Source organism: Pelodiscus sinensis, chromosome 2 (assembly GCF_052426305.1).
Source record: "Pelodiscus sinensis isolate ZL-2025 chromosome 2, ASM5242630v1, whole genome shotgun sequence".
In the NCBI taxonomy this organism is placed as follows: Eukaryota; Metazoa; Chordata; order Testudines; family Trionychidae; genus Pelodiscus; species Pelodiscus sinensis.
Genome location: NC_143053.1, coordinates 249504915 through 249524237, shown reverse-complemented (window position 1 = coordinate 249524237; position 19323 = coordinate 249504915). Strand labels below are relative to the sequence as shown.

At 45.5% G+C, this 19323-nt stretch overlaps 1 protein-coding gene across 4 annotated transcripts in view; it reads left to right on the top strand.

Annotated features, from left to right (window-relative positions):
• Positions 1–496: 496 nt before the first annotated feature.
• Positions 497–19323, top strand: part of XIRP1 (xin actin binding repeat containing 1) — a 52901-nt gene continuing 34074 nt past the window's right edge. For 2 of the 4 annotated variants that reach the window (XM_089776800.1, XM_089776799.1), the window contains exon 1: positions 17940–18116. Coding sequence is in view for 2 of the 4 variants with exons in the window: in XM_089776797.1 (XP_089632923.1) it covers positions 3779–3903; positions 5750–5804; positions 6638–7039; positions 9955–10039 (667 nt within the window). In the remaining 2 variants the exon portion in view is untranslated. Of the gene's footprint in view, positions 648–3747; positions 3904–5749; positions 5805–6637; positions 7040–9954; positions 10040–17939; positions 18117–19323 lie in introns of those variants that run through there. The other 2 variants (XM_089776797.1, XM_089776798.1) reach the window with 2 other exon arrangements.

Below are 19323 nucleotides of genomic sequence, written 5' to 3'. Positions count from 1 at the left end.
GAGTAAATCCACCTCTCCGAGGAATGATAGGCTGACAAAAGAATTCTTCTGTCAACCTAATGGTGTCTATCCTGGGGCTTAGGCTGGCTTAATTACATTGCAATTCTCTCTTTGTTTTGCAGGACAGAGCAAACATCTGTCACCCTCTGGGATCCGCCTGTTCTTGGTGCTTTTGTTCCTCTAATAGTAAACCACCTGTCTTCGGAATACAGTTTGGTACATGGCATGTTCCTGAGCCACCAGGCAAAAGAGTGGCTGAGTCTTTGACTCTCAGACTGCAAAATGCTTCAGCGAGACAACATGGTTGGGTGAAAATGTTCTGAGCAGCTCTGATGAAATCTGGGTTTGCCCCAGTGTTTTCATAAGAGGCTTTCTGAGGTAGGAACAGCCTCGCAAGGACTGGTAGGAGCCAGGCTCCTATCTGCTCTTCAATGCCAGCTCTCTGAGGCCTGCTGACCCTGTGCTCACTACTCACCCTTAATATGTAATCAGAGAGCTCTGCCAGGGGAGGGGACTTTGCCCCTCTTAATTCCTAGCAGCAAAGAGAGAGAAAGGAAAAAAGGAATCAGCTGCATTGTAGTGAGGTGCATCAAGGAACAAATTATACAATGGAGTCATATCCCGGGCTGAGACAAGCATTCTAGCAAGTAAGTGACTTAACTCTGCATTCTCCCCAGAACTATTTATTCCACACCATGATGGACAGGAGAAAGCTGAATGCACTGAACCTAGAAATGGCTGAGGGCTGCATTGATCATATGGTAAACGTTTAAGGTGTTCTAGAAAGGAAAGGAAAGTAAGAGGAATGAGTTGAAATTAGGAAAGGGGAAATATCAATTGAATCTCAGGAAACATCCCTAGTGGTGAGATCAGGCTATAGAATAAGCTTCCAAAAGGGCCATCGCTGTGAATCGTTTAAAACTAGACATAAAAATTCACTGCAGAAGTGTACAGTGTGGCTTAACCCCAGACCTGCTGACAGCCGATGATCTAAGAACTCTTTTCCTTCTATAACATCTGTGAGTTTTAATTGAACCATCCTTGTAAGTGACATAGACAGTGTCGTGGCCAAGAGTTTCCAAGGTGACAAGTGCTTTGGGTACCTCACTCCTTGGGGGCAGAGGCACAGATTTTCAGAAAGCACTGCACTGCCAAAATCAGGTTTGTCTTCTAACATGTCTGCCAAAAGGCACCAAAAATCACTAGTTTCTCTGGAAAATCTTGGCCAAGCTATTTTTTTAGGGTGCATCTACACAGCACTCTAAACTTGAAATAAGATATGCAATTTCCACTATGCAAATTGTATATCTTATTTCAATTCTATTTAGAAATAGCTTATTTTGAAATTGGGTGCGTCCACACAGGGCCAAGTTTCAAAATAACCCACTATTTCGAGACATCCCTTAATCCTCGTGGAACGAGGGTTACAGGGATGCTGAAATAGTGTGCCCATTATTTCAAAAAATATTTCAACATAATGGGCTGCTTGTTAAGATGCAGGGTCGCTATTTCGGGATACCAGAGGTATCCCCAAATAGCCACTCTGTGTAGACGGACCCTTGTAGAATGCAAATGACTTCTGAAATATAGTTTGCAAACAAAGTTGGGGCAAGGGTGTTAATATGCCAATCTAATATAGGAATGATTTCAGTTTTTTCTACAATCTTGTATTGTGAGTTTCCACTGTAAATAAATAACTAACATGCAAACTGTTGCCTGTTATTGTTTCTGTGAGAGCAATGTCTAGAGGACCATTGAAAAGCCAGGGTCCAGAAAGTTCTGTATGTATTGAAATATCAGTTTAATGATCTATAGACCAGTGCCTGATATTTTTGCAACTTATTCTTGGGGCTTGAGTACAGCCATCTCCAGTTAATAGACATTCACTAGACAGACATATTTATGGCAGCAAAGGCATACAAATGCTAAATATCACTTCCTCCATTTACCATCTCAGTTAAGGAGAGGCAGATGGAAGATCACATAACATTAGGACCAAAGGGTGCAGTGGTATTAGACCAAATTGCGCCCTCAGATACAGACTAATATCTTGCACAAAATAAGTTTATTTCTGTAATGATAAAGAAATCTCTGTCTCTAGTACATCGTTAGTAGGGGCTTTCTGCCCTACTCTGGCAGGGGGTTGGACATGAAAATCTTGTAGGGTTCCAGTAGATAGAGACTGAAAAGACCTAACTCCTGCATCAGATTTAAAGTTGACTCAAAGAGCTCCTTTCAGCTGGATTTTACTGGTAAAAAGTTAATGTTGCAAAGAATGAAAAAAAGCGAACACTGTTCTAGTTTAGTCACTGTTGCCTCTAGCCAATGCAGTGTCTACCACACTAGTAGGTACAGTACAGCTACTATATGCTTTATTAATAGCATTTCCTAAAATGTGGGGAAAAAAACTTTCCCAAGTGGTTTCAAGAGAGACAGATATGAAGAGGGAAATCCTGGCTCCAGTGAAGTCAATGCGAATTTTGCCAGGAACTTCAATAGGGCTGTGGCCAGAATTTGAACCCAAATGTCTCTTAGCTAGTGGAGAAAACTCCACATTACTTTTACATGCTCCCTGCAATGTACTTTGTAAATTACAAGCAGGCAGCCAGGATAGTGTGCGCACCATATCCCAACATTGGTGGGCCATCTCTCTCCCTTCTCTGTCAATTCCCTCTTTCTCTGCTCCCTTTAATCTGATTTAAAGTGTGGCTGTTTCTAGCAACTCTCAGCACCCGGGGGTTGGATGAAGAATCACACTTCGAGGTGCATAGCCACGCTGGGCAGAGGAACTTTTGAATTTTCCTCCTCACATCCATGCACCTATAACCATCCTCAGGCATGGAAGCCCCAATTCAGGAAATCATCCTTCATCAGGGCAGAATTTAAGCCCTTGGGATTAACTTGAAGCATGTGATTAAGTCATTCTGACCCGCTTTCCTCAATCAGAACAGTAAGCGTATGATGGGGTGTACATACACCGTTCTGGAGAACCGGGGGTTAAGGAGCAGCTCTGGTCACAGGAAGCTCCACCCAGCTGCAGCTGCTGGGCATGGTCTCAATGAGGGTGGGTTTAAAGGGAGAAGCACTCTCAGTCATGCAGGTGAATAGTCCTGCACCCCCCTCCACTCAAAGCCGCTAGCCAATATAGAAGAGACAGTGGAGTAGCTGCTCGTGGAGTGGAGAAGGGAATTTCCTAACCCCCTCCTGCAGGAATGCCATATGTCAGGCCTGCGATGTGCCTGAGGGGAGGCCAGAACATGGAAGGAAGTAACCCAGGGAGTAGGCTGGGTGATAACCTAGCCCAGGTCACATACCTGAATTGCCAGCCCCCAGGTTCTGGGCTGGAGCCTACAGGAGTAAGAGGATTCAAGTTCCCCTAACTTGAACTCCTTGGACTTGAACCACTAAGTTCTATGGCCAGCCAGTGCTCTGACCACTGGGGCATACAGTCTAACCAGCTGGTCCCCGTCACACGCTGCACGCACCATTGCAGTATCCAAGAGTGCATGATTGTTCCTAGGATGTTTCTGCCTCAGTGCATGCCATAGTATCTATAGAGCCCCGCGTTCGACACTTCACTGCCCCCATTCAACCCCACTGACATAAGGAGTTTGCAGAGGTGCAGTGGAAGGCAGAGCAAGGCCCATGTAATACACGCTGCTGCACGATATAAATGGAAGAGAGAGATTGTCAAAGGCTTTTCCCAAACTCACCCTTCATGGATTTTGCTTCTTTCCTTCCTGCCAGCAGGTAGACAGTTGGAGCTGGGCGGGAGAGCATGGAAAGAACTGGCAAGCCGAGGCAGCCTCAGTCCTTTCGCGTGACCTTTGGCTCACCAGGGAGCAGCTCAGCTCACCGAGCAGCAGCGCTAGGAAGAAACTCGGTCTCAGAATTAGTGGCCAGGTGAGCAGCTGATTTTCAAGTGCCACTAACCCTTCTATATTACTGACGCATTGAGATCCGGGTGAACTACAACAAACAGCCTCCTCAGCCCACCCTCTGGGAGCTCTTGACAAACCCTTAAAAACACACTCCCGATGGCTGCAGCCGTGACCCAACAGGGATGGCTATGACCTATAAATCCCCAACTGGCCAGGAGGGGCTTCCCACCTCTCTGCCCTGCTGAACCTGCCACAGCTGAGGTCATCCAGGCCTGTAAGCTGTGAATCGCTCCTCAGGCAGCAGCTCACTGGGAATGTTCTGTGAGAGCGCTGGGATTCTGGAACTTTCTCCGTACCTTGGTCCAAAATTGCCCAGGTTTGGCAACACTGCAAAAGCCCCTTGTTTGAGAGGGTTTTTGGAGAGGGCTAATGGTGTTCTTCCCACGGTAAGGGAAGGGTCTCTAGGCTGGCTGTGGCCACTGTGATGCTGGTGAGATTGTACTATGCTAGGGCAGCCAGAGCCTCAGAGAGGCATCTGTTTATTGTTTCATATTTAAATAAATCCTACAATAACCTTGCCCACTCAGAGCACAACCCCGCTAGCAACACAAACCTAGTGTAACAAGCCAACCCCACCCAGCAGAGCCGCCGCTTGATTGGCAAGAGGCATGTGCACCCCAGACACTCCTCTGCCCTCTCCTCCCTCTGCAGAGCAGAGGGGTCTCTCTTCAATGATAGAACGCTGCACTAAATCAGGCCAGAACATTCTCTTTCAAAGTTTGTTTTCAGATCTCTGGTGTCTACTATAAGTTTGCAGGGTCAGACCCTGCCTTGGCATGCATGGGCAACTCCCAGTGAAATCAAGCATATCCCTGGGAATGGAAGCTGGTAATTAATAGACATACTTCAAGCTCTGAACCCTTTTAGCACCTCCCCAGAGTGTCCGGCCTGTGTTCTGTTGGCCATTCATAGAAGTCACAGATCACAAAGGAACCGTGCCCTCAGGTTACTGTGCCTTCACCCTTGCTCATAGCACTGAGATTATTTTACAGAGAAAAACAAGTACAAGTTAGTTTAACAAGGTCCAGAGATTCTAGAAGTGGCATGCAAAAGATTTGGAAACAGGTGCTTAAATGTAAAATATAATCATGTCCTGCTTTTCTACAGCCTAAACTTCACTGCCAGGACAGCCTCCTGTCTCACAAAGCTAGTGCACTCAAAGTCCTTCTCACCGGGTCAAGCAGCCAAACCAGCTGTGATCCTCCATTCCTAAAATAAGCCAGCTGGCAGCTTGTCCTCTAGATGAAGGCCCTGGGGTTGTACCACTGCACTCTCAGATATAGTTCCAGCAATCCATTGTCTTCTCTCGTGAACAGGGTATCCTTTGCTGCTTGTTTTTTATAGATGAGAATCTCCCCTAGAAACTTCATAATCTCATGATTAGCATTTGCCCAGCCTGTAAATAGGTGTTCACTGTGAAGTATATAATACACAGTTTACACATAGCCAGATAGGTAGGTCAGTGTCTCCCATACATTTCACAGTGATTGTGGTGTGTGTGGCATAAGATTTCAGTAGACACTTTACATGACACCCTTTAAGACACTATTATGTCAATAGCAGATGCAGGGGCTCCTTCAAACCCTATGTATCCCTCTGCCTTTTGGCACCAGGAGGTCACTGGGATGCAATCCCAAATACAAACTCAGCAAAGCCACAATAAGTTTTTCATGAAACCTGAGTTCTACAGGTTTCAGAGCCCTTCTTCCATGCTGATACCTTTGAAAACCTGGGCTGTTCCAGTACATGTGTGCATTAGATGCACAGCATAGAAGGAAGTAAAGTGCCACATTTTGTCTTTTGTGTAGGTATCAGAACATACTGGACTATGAAAGAACCCCTTCAAAGCAAGTGAACTTCCAGGTGAGCTACAGGCAAACTGGTTAATATAAGAAGGACAGAAGAGAGAACAGGCTGACACACTATATTGACTTAATGAATGAAAATCAAGCAATTCACAGGAACTGGCTAGCACTTTGGATGTGCTTTATTTACAGCCCTCTGCTGACAGAGGGGTGTAGTGTAGACTTGGCCCTAGTGATACCTATACCCAGGGTTAGATTGGCTCAGTTATATCACACCAGGAGTGACATTTTTTCATGTTTGTGTGTGATCTAGTTAAGCTGACCTAAATCAGTTGATTTTAACTGAACATATCACAGGCTTTAGGACCTAGCAGAATCCTAAAACTAGTCACAGAATTTCCTGCTGGTTAGGCAACTGGTATGCGTGACTATTGCTTATCATGCTATGATGAGTATAGTCTCATTGTTGACTTGTACTCAGGGCCATACTTACCTATACACAGAATATGCAGCTTACCCATATGCAGAATACATATGTTTGTCTACAGAAGCTTGATTTAAAATCTCTCTCTATATAAAAAAAACTTCTCCTGACAGGGGGGTTGGTGAACGTAGCAAGCAGGAGGCACCGCCCCTTAGTTTGCTTTAAAAGTATCTCACATACTCCGTCCATAAACCCTAGCGAGTGGTTTTGGGGTAGGAGAGGTGAGAAAGATAGGAGGAGAGTGACTGATGGAAGATTGTCCAAGCCTAGTAATGATAGAAGGCATGCCACTGAGAGTGGGTGATGGGGTTCAGGACTGGGAGTAGAGTTTTATAATCCCACTGCACTTCCTCTGGGCACAGCAATGTGGCAAGTAGAGAGTAAGTCTAATCCGATGTATTTTTTAGAGCATGGTGAGAAATGTTCTACAAAAGGCTTCGGGGGAAAAACTTGCCCCACCTCAAGGCCCTGTCAATAATGGGTCGAGGAGCAAGTCGATGGAGAACCTTACCTTCTATCAATTCAGTAGCACTGCGGTGAAACAGAGACTTCAGACCAGTGGAGACTGGAGACTTCCGAACACCGGCAAAGCTGCTCCAACTTCACAGCCTACGGCTTTCCCTTTCCCTGCACTCCAGACAGCCCCTTTTAGGGGCAGTTTTAGGAAGAGTGAGATGGAGCCCAGCACAGTGACAGCCATCCAGGGGACTAAAACCTGGACAGAACTGGCCTTCTCTTCATCCCAGAGTAACAGCAGGAGGCAACAATGGAGCGTTGCCACCCACACAGAGAAGGAGTCAGCCAGAAAGGTTGGTGAACTCTCTTCTTCCAGTCCTCCCAAGAAATGTGTTTCCCTTTAGCATTCAGAGAGGGATCCTGCTGCCTTTAAAATCAGTGGCGAAATGCCCATAGATGTCAATGCGATAGGGAAGCATTATTGTGAATGGTGAGCAGAACTGAGAAAAGGAGATCAGGTTTCTGGAGGGACACATATTGGTGTGAGACTATATGCTCAGAAGAGTAGGTCTAGGTCAGGGTGGGCAATAACATGGTGGTGGTTCACCAGAGTTAGCCTCTGGTGGGCCGCCACCATTATATTTACTTGCGCATCCACAGGTACCATTGATTGCAGCTCCTGTTGGCTGCAGATTGAAGTTCCCAGCCAATAGGAGCAGCAGGAAGCGGTTCAGCTGGACACACCACTTTCCGCCACCCCCATTGGCCGGGAATGGTGACTCGCAGCCAGCAGGAGCTGCGATCACCAGTACAGGCAGTCCCCGACTTACGCGGATCCGATTTATGTCGGATCCGCACTTATGAACGGGGCTTTTCTCGCCCCGGAGCTCACGGGCGGCGGGTCGCCACCCATGTCCTCCGGGCCCCCCCTCTCCCCCAGCAGACCAGGCTTTTGTTGCGGGACTCCTCGGGTAGAGCAGCTGGGGTGCTGCCGGGTTGGTCCTGTGGGAACCTACCGGGCAGCGCCCCAGCTGTTCTGTCCCAGGCTCCAGATTCAGCAGCTGTTGAAACTGATCAGGCTGATTCCAGGAAGCTGGGGGCAGAGCAACTCTGCCTCCTGCTTCCTGTAGTCAGCCCCTGGTCAGTTTCAGTGGCAGCAGCTGAATCTGGAGCCAGTTCCGACTTACATACAAATTCAACTTAAGAACAAACCTATAGTCCCTATCTTGTATGTAACCCGGGGACTGCCTGTATTTGTGGCTGTGGAGATAAATATAGCAACGAGGGCCTGCCAGGAGCTAACCATAGCAGACCAGGTCTGGCCTGCAGTCCAATATTTGCCCACTCCTGGTCTAAGTGTTGCTCCTGGGTGTGGCTAGAAAATAAACAACAGCGCTTAAGACATGCAACACTGGCATATGCACAGAAGCCATGTTTCTTACACTCACAATTCTTGCTGCAACACATATTGTTATCAAAACAAGAACACTCCCAGCTTCCCAAGCTCAGCCAAAGTTTTGGCTCCATTGGAACTACTCCTGGAATAGGGTACGACTTCATGAGTAATAGCAGTAGGATCTGGCCCTTCGCTAGTAAGTGGTGGTGGGTGTAAAGAGAAATGCATTAGGTTTTAGCACCAACTCACGTGGCCAGTGAATAACACTGAGGAGAGCCAGTAAACATCCACTGGGGGAGAACAAACTCACTTCCATTTGTGGTTTAAATTAGCTTTGAATCCTATTCTGCAGCATGTACAAAATCCACTATGGACCAAAGTCCCCTCCTCCTCAGCCCTTCTAATCTAAACACGTATCTTTCCAACCCTAAAACACTGTTCAGCCTAGGCCATCCTGGCCTCAGTGATTTCTAATGAGCTATTACCAACCACAAGGGTCATATGCCCCAACATTCATTAAGTGTCCTGAAAATCTGTGGGTGATCCAGAAAACACAGCTAGGCAAGCACACGCAGAGTGCCCTCTTGGCAGTCATGGAGTTGAGGTCACATTGGATCTCATGCTTATGCCTCCTGAGAGCAACCAACAAAGACCAGAGAGCTACTTGCCCTGCTTTTTATAGCTCTTGGCAGCAGGGACACTGAAGGAATCAAATGTAAATCAAAAAGTCTTGGAAGAAGGGAATTAATGAGACATGACACTTTGGCAGGGCGAGTGGGGTAAAGCACAATTCCATAAGCTGTATAAAGAGCGTCAAACAAGATACTACTGCCAGTCATTAGCATCAAAAGGCAGATAACTTGCCACCAATGTTCCCTCTAGTTTCTTCCATCCATAGATGGAATAATTTTTGTTACATGCACCAAGGCATGTGCAGTTGTGCACCACCAATAGAAACACATGCTGCCAGCTGTGAACACTCAGCTAATCAGCTGAGTGTCACCTGAATCTCTTTGGGGTGGCCACCCAAGACCTCGGCTTATAGGGAACATTGTGTGCCATAATACTGCTGCTAAGACTCTTTTGAGACCCCCAACTGGAACCTCATAAGGCACTGCTGTATTGTAGAGCATTACCGATAACAGTACTACTGGATGAGGAGACAATAATTATCTTCAAAGATAATTCCAGGCATGAGAAATCTCCACGATGCAGAGACAAGTTAAGGAAAGGGTTGGCCTTAGCTCTGTCAAAAAGAGGCAACCATGAAGTGACTGTAAAAAACACAGTAAAACTTTGTCCAGACTTTGGGTTGATAGGCAAATAAACCTCTCTGGAAATGGCTAAAAAAGAAGGAATACAATCCCCAAGGGCAAGCTTTTGAACTCTTTACTCGCACGGAGTAGTACTTTACTCACTAACTATACTACTGAAGCCAACGGGACTACTTCTGGAGTAATTCACCACTCCCTGTGAATAAAGGGGAGATAACTGGCCAAAATGAAAGGTAAACAAAGGGTTTACTCCATGAGTACGGTGGGGGCTAAGTGTCTCTAGCATATGCTCGGGTGAAGTTATAATAATGTCAGTAGTATGGGGGTGAATCTTTAGTGCTGGTTAGAAGCCCTTTGGAATCAAGAAACTCTCCACTCTCTGGGGCTGATGCACTCTTCTAATTATAAAGCAATTTGGGCATGACGGGGGCACACCAAAATGTACCATACAGACAGTCTATCAGACCCTCAATGGGACAATATGCCCTATGATCTAATTGTTTTCCGTACATGCCAGTGCCTAGCAAGGTTCCCAGAATCTGTTTATGGAAATGTAACTGTCCAGCTAGCAGCTCAGACTGTTATCATTCCCAAACAGGAAGCGAAGCTGTCCGGGAAAAGTACAACGCTCATCTCTGCTGAAGTGCCAGATACAGCCTATGACTCAGCCCTGGGCAAGCACTGTGAGTCCCTGATTTATTTTGGTGATCTCAGCTTTGGTGTCCTACTGCCAGGTCTCGGACTGTGCTGATCACAAAAGAGGGGTCGCCCCCAGCTCTTGTGGAAACCCACTGCGGTCACTTAAAAATCAATGAAGTTGCCCTAAACACAGAGTTTGGACAAGGTCGTTCTTGCCAGCATGCGTGGCAGCTTGGATGGCAAGGACAGGGCAGTGGATGGTTCTGTCTAGGAAGATGTGGACCCAGGACAGGGTCGATCTTAATGAGACAAAAGTAGAGGGCAAATTATCTAGCAAGACAGACTGCAAATTACTTAAAGCAAATTAAACTCAAATGTATCATTTCATTGACTTGACACAGATGTGTTACTGCGACGTTTTTAGCCTCAGAGAATTAGACAGTATAACTTTCTGAGTATAGACACCAACTTCTCTTGCCGGGCGTGCTCAATCTCCTCCCTTGCTGCAGGTTCCACTCCCACTCCATCCCTTCCCCTAAATGCCTCCCGACCCACCTCTTCCTTCCCCTGCTCTATTCCACCCCACTTCTTCCCCACCTCCTCCTCCAAGCACGCCCCATCTCTGCTCCTCCCCTCCCTCCTAAGCTTGAGCACCACACATCAACTGTCTGTGGTGCTGAGGAAGCACTCGGAGGGAGGGGGGAGGAGTTTGTACATGCAGGGCCACCAGCGTGCGAGAGGCTCAGGAGAAAGGGGGAAAAGCTTGGTGCTGATGGTGTTGAGCACCCACTGATTTTTCCACAAAATCAGTGCTTATGCATTTGAGTTTCAAAACTGGGAAACTGAGGCACATTACTTTGCTGTGACTTGCTCATGACCACACTCTGAGCCCATGAAAGCAGGGGCAGGAATACAGAAGCTGCTGGCATCTGGGCCAGCACTTAGTTCCTAAGATCCCGTGAACATTGGGTACGTCTACACTGTGGGCTACAGTCGAATTAAGATACACAGCTTCAGCTATGTTAATTGCATAGCTTAATGCGGCTTTTGGCACTGTCTCCACTGCAGGAAGTTGAAGGAAGAATACTCATCTTTCAATTTCCCTTACTTCTCCTGAAATGAGGGTTACAGAAGTCTGAATAAGAAGCCTGTTATTTCAAAATTATTTTAAAATAACGGGCTTGCTCTGTTATTTCGAAATAACACTGCAGTGTGGACATACCCTGAGCCGCTAAGCTAATGTTTAAAAATAGGTGGTATCAAATTAACCAGCAGCATGTCCCTGTTTAACCAGGGTGGGTTTGCACTGCATTTGAGATGAAATAATTCTTCCCTGCTACTCAGTGAGCTCTGAGGTGTATTTAGTACATAACTAATTACTTGAGCTACAGCCGTCTTGGCTTGATTCCATTTCTGACAGTGCATGGATGATGAATCAGACCCAGGCATCATTGGCTTATGTGATCCCCATGCTGTGATCTCATTAGAACTCAGCCACTGCTTTCATAGGGTCTTGAGGAATGTACTCACTAGTACAGCTATTTGCGACACAGAGCAGCTGAGGGGAACCTGGAGGTGTTCTTTAAACAGAGTTCTTTAAACAGAAAGGTGGTAGGACTCATCCTCACACCTTGCTTAATAGGTACTGAGGTTTTTGGGATAGCATAGACATTGGCTTCATCATCAATTTTACAATGTGAAATATAGGAACATAGCTCATCATCTGGTTGATGAATGGTGATACACTAGCAAGCTGTATTCGGATTGTATACTCCCACCTATCCCTTCAGTATCTGAGCACTTAGGCCACATCTACACTGCAGAGTTTTTGTACAAAAATGACCATTTTGTGCAAAAACTGGCTGAGTATCTACACTGCAGGTGGGTTTTTGCGCAAGACAAAGTACAGTCAATCGTCAGAAGACATGACCTTTTGCGCAAGAGTTATTCCTCTTTCTACGAAGAATAAGCCTTTTTGTGCAAGAGCTCTTGCGCAAAAAGACATGTGTGGATGGACAAGAGGGGTTTCTTGCGCAAGAAACCCCTATGGGTACGTCTAGACTACATGCTTCTGGCGACAGAGGCATGTAGATTAGGCTACCTGGCACAGGAAAATGAAGCGGCGATTTAAATAATCGCCGCTTCATTTAAATTTAAATGGCTGCCACGCTGAGCCGATCAGCTGTTTGTCGGCTCAGTGCGGTAGTCTGGACGCTCCGCGGTCGACATCAAAGGCATTTGTCAACCTCCCAGGTAAACCTCATCCCAGGAGGCATTGCTGTTGGGTGTGGGTGTGTTTCATCCCTCTTCCAGGCAGAATACTGTATGTGGTTTTTTTTTTACTAATTGAGGTTTTGTGGGAGTGAGGGGGTAGTTAGCTGAAAGGCATAGTAGGATGTGATATCACTTCAGTGCAACAAAGACTGAATTAGTGTCTGATATGACTACAAATTACAGCATTACATGTTTAGACCAGCTGCAAAACATGTATATTTTTTTCTCTTTTCCTCTTCATTTTGTATTAATTTAAGAACGTATCTACAGGGAAGTTTCAAAACTCAAAGTGGGGCAGGGGAGAGAAAAGGAGAAAATGTAAAGTTAAATTATTTATTTATTTCCCTGGCATAAGGCTCACACATCCTTAGTGCAGTAGGAATAGACCATAAAATACCCAGCAATCACTTTATTTTTACTTTGTTAGTTTAGCACTAATGCAGGAAAGCATTTTAGTAATATACCTTATGAAAGTCTATCTGGCATGAGGGCTTACACTGCCATCTAGTGGTAATGAAGTTTCTTGCCTGTACTCCAAATCTTTGGATTGGACTTTTAGTAACTGTACAAAGTCCTCGCCTTACAGAGATGTAAGTTGTTCAGTAGTGACACGGGGGGAGGGCTGAGGGAAGTAGCTGCTGTTTAGGAAGGAATATCTGGTCTCTTACTCCCTCGGCTGTCCAGCAGGGCTGAAGAAACTGTTTTCCACCTTGACGGAGGCAAGCCCTGTGTTCCTCAGCAGCAAATTAAGGCGCGATCTTGCTGGGCTATGATGATGTTGCAAAGTCGTCTTTAGCAAGGTGACTGTGATATGAGGCACCAAAGTGTGGGGAGGGGAATGCACTGAAATATCAGAGGAATTTCTCTGGACTCAAACTGGGACACTGCCCCCACTGCGAAACATACTCCTGGTTCAATGGATGGCGTCGGGTGAGAAATATTTTCTTCAATGTTCATACAGCATCTTGCACAGTAGGGTCCCAGATTCTATGGCAGTAAGAGTAGGATGAAGAGGGAGAAGGATGTGGGACAGACCCCCAAGCTGGTGGGCATCAGCAGTACTCTACTCAACTCAGCTGAGAGACTGGTACAAACCACAATGCATATTTAGGGCTTACCCCTTCCTGCCTACGCTGTCGCCAAGGGACAGGAGGCACTGGGTTATGTTACTGGACAGCAGCAGTCTGAAGGTGTTAACTGTCTTTCAACACTGTGTGGGCAGGAAGAGACAATATACTTGCAGTCAGGGAGGGGAGAAGGAGGAATGGGCCAGGTCACTCCCTAGCTCCTCCCCTGTGGCTGGAAGCAGCTCTATCTCTTCCTCTCTGCACAGTGCTGAAAGGCTGCTACTGGCCACATTCTGGTGTGAACCCAGGCAGAAATCTAGGGGGCGGACACATGGCCCTGAGTGTCCCCACTACATGTTGCCTCAGGAAGACCCAGTGTCGTGGACCAGGAGAGGCAGGGACCCAGCCAGGTATGGACCGTGGAGCGTGCCAGGCAGGGAGAGCTGGGCTGGATGGGCACTCTCTCTGTATTAGGGAAAGGTATGAGGGCGGAGGAGGGGAAGAAAAGGCTTCACCTCTCCTGGGTGGATCTTAGAGATAAGAAGATAAATAAAAAGAATCCACCTATGGATTTCCTTTTAACAGGGGTTCAGTCAACTGGATGTTAATTTGAACATTTGGACTGCATACTTCTAATTGATTGCCATGGAACTTGCTTGAATATGAGTAATTTTACCAGGTGTCCTACATTTAGCATAGGGAAACAAGGTCATCCTTACCCTTTCACCATTTTTAGGGTGAAGGCACCCTACTGACTAATCGAAAAGTCAGTGCAAAATGCATCGACTATTTGATTAGTCAATTACTCGCAATTTAACATCCCTAGCACACACAATTCCTTTGTGAGCATGAGAACAGACGACTGAATCCAAAGTCCATTGTAACTAGCTAATAGAGCTGGTTTACTGCTGTTTGTGTCTCACACTGCCTCAGTTAGACACTTTTTAAATAGGGGATCTAAGATATAATACTGTCTTGTGGCAAAACAAAAAGGGAGTGTGCAACAGGGTCTCCCCAAACCCATGATCAGACGTCCTCTTCAGTTTCCCAATGCTCATACAAGCTGGCAGGCCAACTCCCCAGTCATTTTGTCAATTAAGCTCCCATCATTGTCAGTATCTTATTCTCTTTCCTAGATGTTTACTCATCATTCAATGGATCATTAGAAATCAAGGCAGGAAAACAAAGTCCTGCCCTCTGGCTCCCTGGTCTTGGCCACTGCCTACACAGCTGGAATCCTAGCCAGGTCTTTCACTTAGGTTTCCCAGACCTGGGTCTCCTGGAGGATCCTCCCTACTTCCTGCAGCTCTCTAGGAAGCAGCTGACTAGTCACTGGCAGGGACTATGCCCAACCCCCTCATTCTCCAACTTTTATGTCATCTACTTTGATTTTGAAGTGTCTCAAAAATGAGGCTGGTGTCCTCATCAAAATGCACAGTTTCAGAACCATTCTGTTAAGAAATGGCCTTGTTTGTTTTGGATTAATGGTCTTTTATTACTGTATTTGTGTCTTTATCGTGAATATTCCACTAAATTAGATGAGATTTTCAGGTTCTGGTTTGATAGCTGATGCTACACACCTTTTTCATTTTTCGTAGAAATTTTGTAAGGTCCATGTTGTTTAAGGGTTAATGTGGCTTTTTTTTAATTGATGGGGATGTATATAGTTACTTAGGCTATGTCTAGACTGCAGGCTTCTTTCGAAAGAGGCTCTGGACGCAGGGGAAGTTTTTTCGAAAAAAGGCTACTTTTTTCGAAAAAAACCCTGAGTCTGGACACAGCCTCAGTGATTGTGGTCTATTATTTGAATGCATGAAAATGTTCTAAGCAGAGATGTATGAAATTAGCTGAAAACCGTCAATTTACTTTAAGTTGATTTGGTAGTTAAACAAATGTGAAAATCTCTGGGTTTTTAAACAGTTTTTGTTTACTTGGAAATACTCTTCTTCCTCTCCTGTGAACAGATGAACATTAGATTCTTTTCTGTGTATTTAAAGCCGGTGGTATAAGAATAGCGCTTAAATTATGCATTGGGCTATTAACAATTTGGTGATTTATTCCCAACCTATCAAAAATGTCACAAGCTGCCATTGATAAAAACTCTTAAGATGGGATCTCAACCAGACTGCTACCAGCTGCTGTCTTCTCCAGCAATGTGGAATCGCCCCACCCGCACCCTCTGGGTTGCAGGTGTTGTTGTGCTCCGTCCTTGAACTTATGCCCTTCCACTGCCTTTTCCTAGCAGCCATGCTAAATTAATACGCTGCAGCTCCACAGTGTGTCCTCGGTGTTCCCGAGCTAGCCATTTGCTGACTCTTGCTTGTTACAGAGCTTACGAATAATCTAGTTAGCTGAGCTGGTAAACATGACAATCCCTACTATTTCCACTCGGGTGAGTCAGAACCTGGTGGGTAATCAATGAAATGCATGCTTAGTCAGATCCCCGGCCTTCCCCCCTCTCAGAGCTTGAGATATTCCATGTGGGGATATTTTATAAGAGACTCAGCTACTGCTTAATAGTGCCTTACTCAGAGACCACTTCTTACGTGGCATGTTGACATGGGAGATTAATGACTGTGGTTTCTGCACTATAGCTTCTCCAGGGCTGTTCCCCTCACCCCCCAGGTAATGGGATTTCAAGCAGTTTTGAACAATCTTAACTTTCTTCCCTGATTCTCATCTGTTGAGTGAAACAAAAGAGCAATTCCTGGAGGGGACCCTCCTGCAAGATGTAGGGCTGCATCCCTGGATCTCAGCAAGTGGCTAGTAGGTTGTGGTATAATTGTGTATTTAAGGAACAGTCACTCCAGGAAGCACAATAGGAAAGGGGAAATAAACAGTACTCTAGGCATAGATACCCAAGAATTGTAAGTAGGGGATTGAGCAACCGGGGTTGAAAAAGTAGCTCTCTCAAGATATTTGGCCATTGCCACAAGGAAAATAGGGTGCCACTGGGGATCAAAATCTGCCCTCGCTACAACTCCCACTGAGTTCTTATCCTTATTTATATTACCCTAGAGCCGACAGGCTCCTACTAATAGCAGGGCCCCATTGTGCTAGGTCCTGTACAAACACTTAGGGAGACATGGTCACTGCTGCAAAGGCTTTACAATCTAAGGCCAAGTCTACACTAGGGGGCAAAGTCAAACTAAGATACACAACTTCAGCTACGTGAACAGATGAACTCACTTCTTGACTCCCCTTATTCATCTCAATCCAGTGGGTCAATGGGAGCATGATCAGCAGTCGATTTAGCGGGTCTTTACTAGACCCATTAAATCAACCCCAGGGAGATTGATTCCCACAGTGCCGATCTCCCAGTAAGTGTAGAAAAGGCCTCAATAATAAAGAAGACAAAAGAAGGCTGAGGAACTGAGGCCCACAGGATTGAAGTGGCTTCCCCAGTGCCATACAGGAAATCTGTGACAGAGCTGGGAACGGCAGCCATCTTGATTTCCAATTCAGTGCCTTAAGCACAAGATCATCATAGCCTCTCCCTCATTCAAACTTGTCTTTCATCTTTAGCTGGTGGTGGGATTTACATTTTTAGTAGCCACATTTTACGAGATTTGAGCACAGGATTGGAGTAGATGACTTCCTTAGGTCTCTTCCAAAACAAAAGAAGTCTGGGGAATCATCTATGATTCTTGAAATTCCTCAGTGGGTAAATTAGACCAACTTAGATGCCTCTAGAACATCAGCAGAATGGATGAAATTAGACCCAAAAGGAATGTGAATGTAAAGTATCTAAGGTAGTGCAAAATCTAACTTACACATCACCTCTGAATTTGTCTGGCAGGCATAATTTTAAAGTGGACTGAGAATAAAAAGCATGAAACCTGCACAGAGCACATACGTGCAGCTTTGTACTAAGAGGGGGAAATTCCTTGCTGTCCTCAGTGAGTGAAAAGTTTGTGTTCTAAGGTCTGTCCACTCTTCTTGATTGTACTCTAGCTAGGATAATGTTCGATGCTATTGCTGTTTATACAGACCACCCTCCTCCAAAGTCTAAGAAGCAAGGAAAATTTTAAAGCAAAAACTGTGAAATACACTGGTTAAAAAAATCCTTTTATCTCATTATCACATGATATTATGTAATGTGACACACAGACCCACTGGCCTTCTTTGTATCATTCCTTATTTTATGATCCTCTGATCCTATTGTGCTGTTCTCTTTTCCAACCAAACAGTTCTAGAAAAAAATACACGGCCACTGAAAAAGCTCATTATGAACCAACTTGTATTAACTAATACCTGTTGCCTTTCCCAGCTTTTAACATAGTAAAAATCTCATGACAGCCGCAAGGTGCCAATGCCGTGGCCCAAGGACCCATGAGAATGACTCAGGAAAGTGCCTCTTCTTCAATGCACAATATTTGGAAGCTTATATGTCCCTTTACTGAATTACAGTGGGGTGGTGCTGAATGAATAATCCCATCAGCATGGCAAGCTGCTAGTGCCAGCAACAACTCAAGTCTCACCTCCCCCCAGCCATAGCTACAGGAACTCTTGATTGATTCAGCCTGATGGGATAGCGACTTCCATATTCCCTAAAAATAAACCCTTTGGCTCATCCTCTCAACTTAGCCCAGCGCACTGTGATAAAATCAGCTGTCAGAGACCAGTCAGAGGCAGAGAACAGGCTCAAGAGACACAGACTGAAGCAGGGCTTCTTCACAGGATACACTCGGGGCTGCTTGGTTGTGACTTTGAAAAATAACCGAATTCTGCTGGACTTTCTACGTAAGAGACACGCTAGCTGGGCTGGCAGGAACGCTCTGTAAGTAATCTTTTGCTCAGTGAGTCTAGTGAAGATTTGCATGTACTATTGTAACGGGTCCAATGTTCTGAAGTCACAGTATGAACTTCCAAGTGACTTTGCTGCCACCGGAAAGCAATGGATTTTGTCAGCCTGAAACCTCATAAATCCAGAGCTCTGGAGTCTCTTCCTAGGGAGTGCCTCTGCACCATGCGTTGTGTTTTTTGTCTAGCGCAGCAAAATGCGGATTTGAGTCTTGAAATGAAGCTATGGCCTTTAACATGGTGACAAACCCATTCCAACCCACCCCATAACAACACAGCCAAGGTTGTCACCATGTCTAGCTTTGGTGCAGCCATTTTAAATTCACTGGGCGAGTTTCTCAGCTTCAGTTACTTTCATGATCAATTTCTCCTACGGGGTTGGCTCATTGTAGCAGTCAGGTCAGGTGTTGAATCCATGCATTCTGTGGATCAGCTAGTCAGATGGTTCTTTGTAGCATCAACCTGTCTCCTGCATTGCTGCAGCTCTTTGCTCAATTGTTTAACAGGAACCAGAAGTGCAGCTCTAAGGTGCATATGTTGGATGGAGCAGGGCACAGAAAGACAGGACACCAATGTGTTAATCTTGATTTTGCCACTGACTAACTGCATGACCGTGGGCAAATCCGTTAATCTCTTTGCTCCAGGCTCTCAATTGGTTTGAAATAGCATAGCTCTACAAACTTCATTCCATCTGCTATAACAGTTACCTGCAGAAGGGAAACATAGTCTTAACTAAGGGGGAGGAAAAGAAACCCCAGGCTGTGGGTGGGAAATGATACTATGTCTTGAACTATTCATTATTTCTAAAGTAAGGAAACAAATGAAGCTCAAGATGATCCCCTGAGCATATTCCTGAAAAGCTGAGGGCTCATCTGCTCACAAAAGTTGTACCCCTGTAATTTTCCCAGGGTAACTAACATAGAACTGCCCCTATTGTGAGCACAGGTTTATCAATCTAAAAGTGATTGATATAGTACAGCTTACTTCTGTGTGGGACAGGGAATAAGCTATACCAGTATTAGGCACTATTATACCAGTAGAACGGTACATCTACACTGCACAGCTATTTTGGGATGCCTCTGGCATCCCGAAATAGCTATCCCGCGTCTACACAAGCCACCCGTTATTTCAAAATACTTTTAAAAAATAATGGGCGTGCTATTTCAGCATCCTGGGAACCCTCG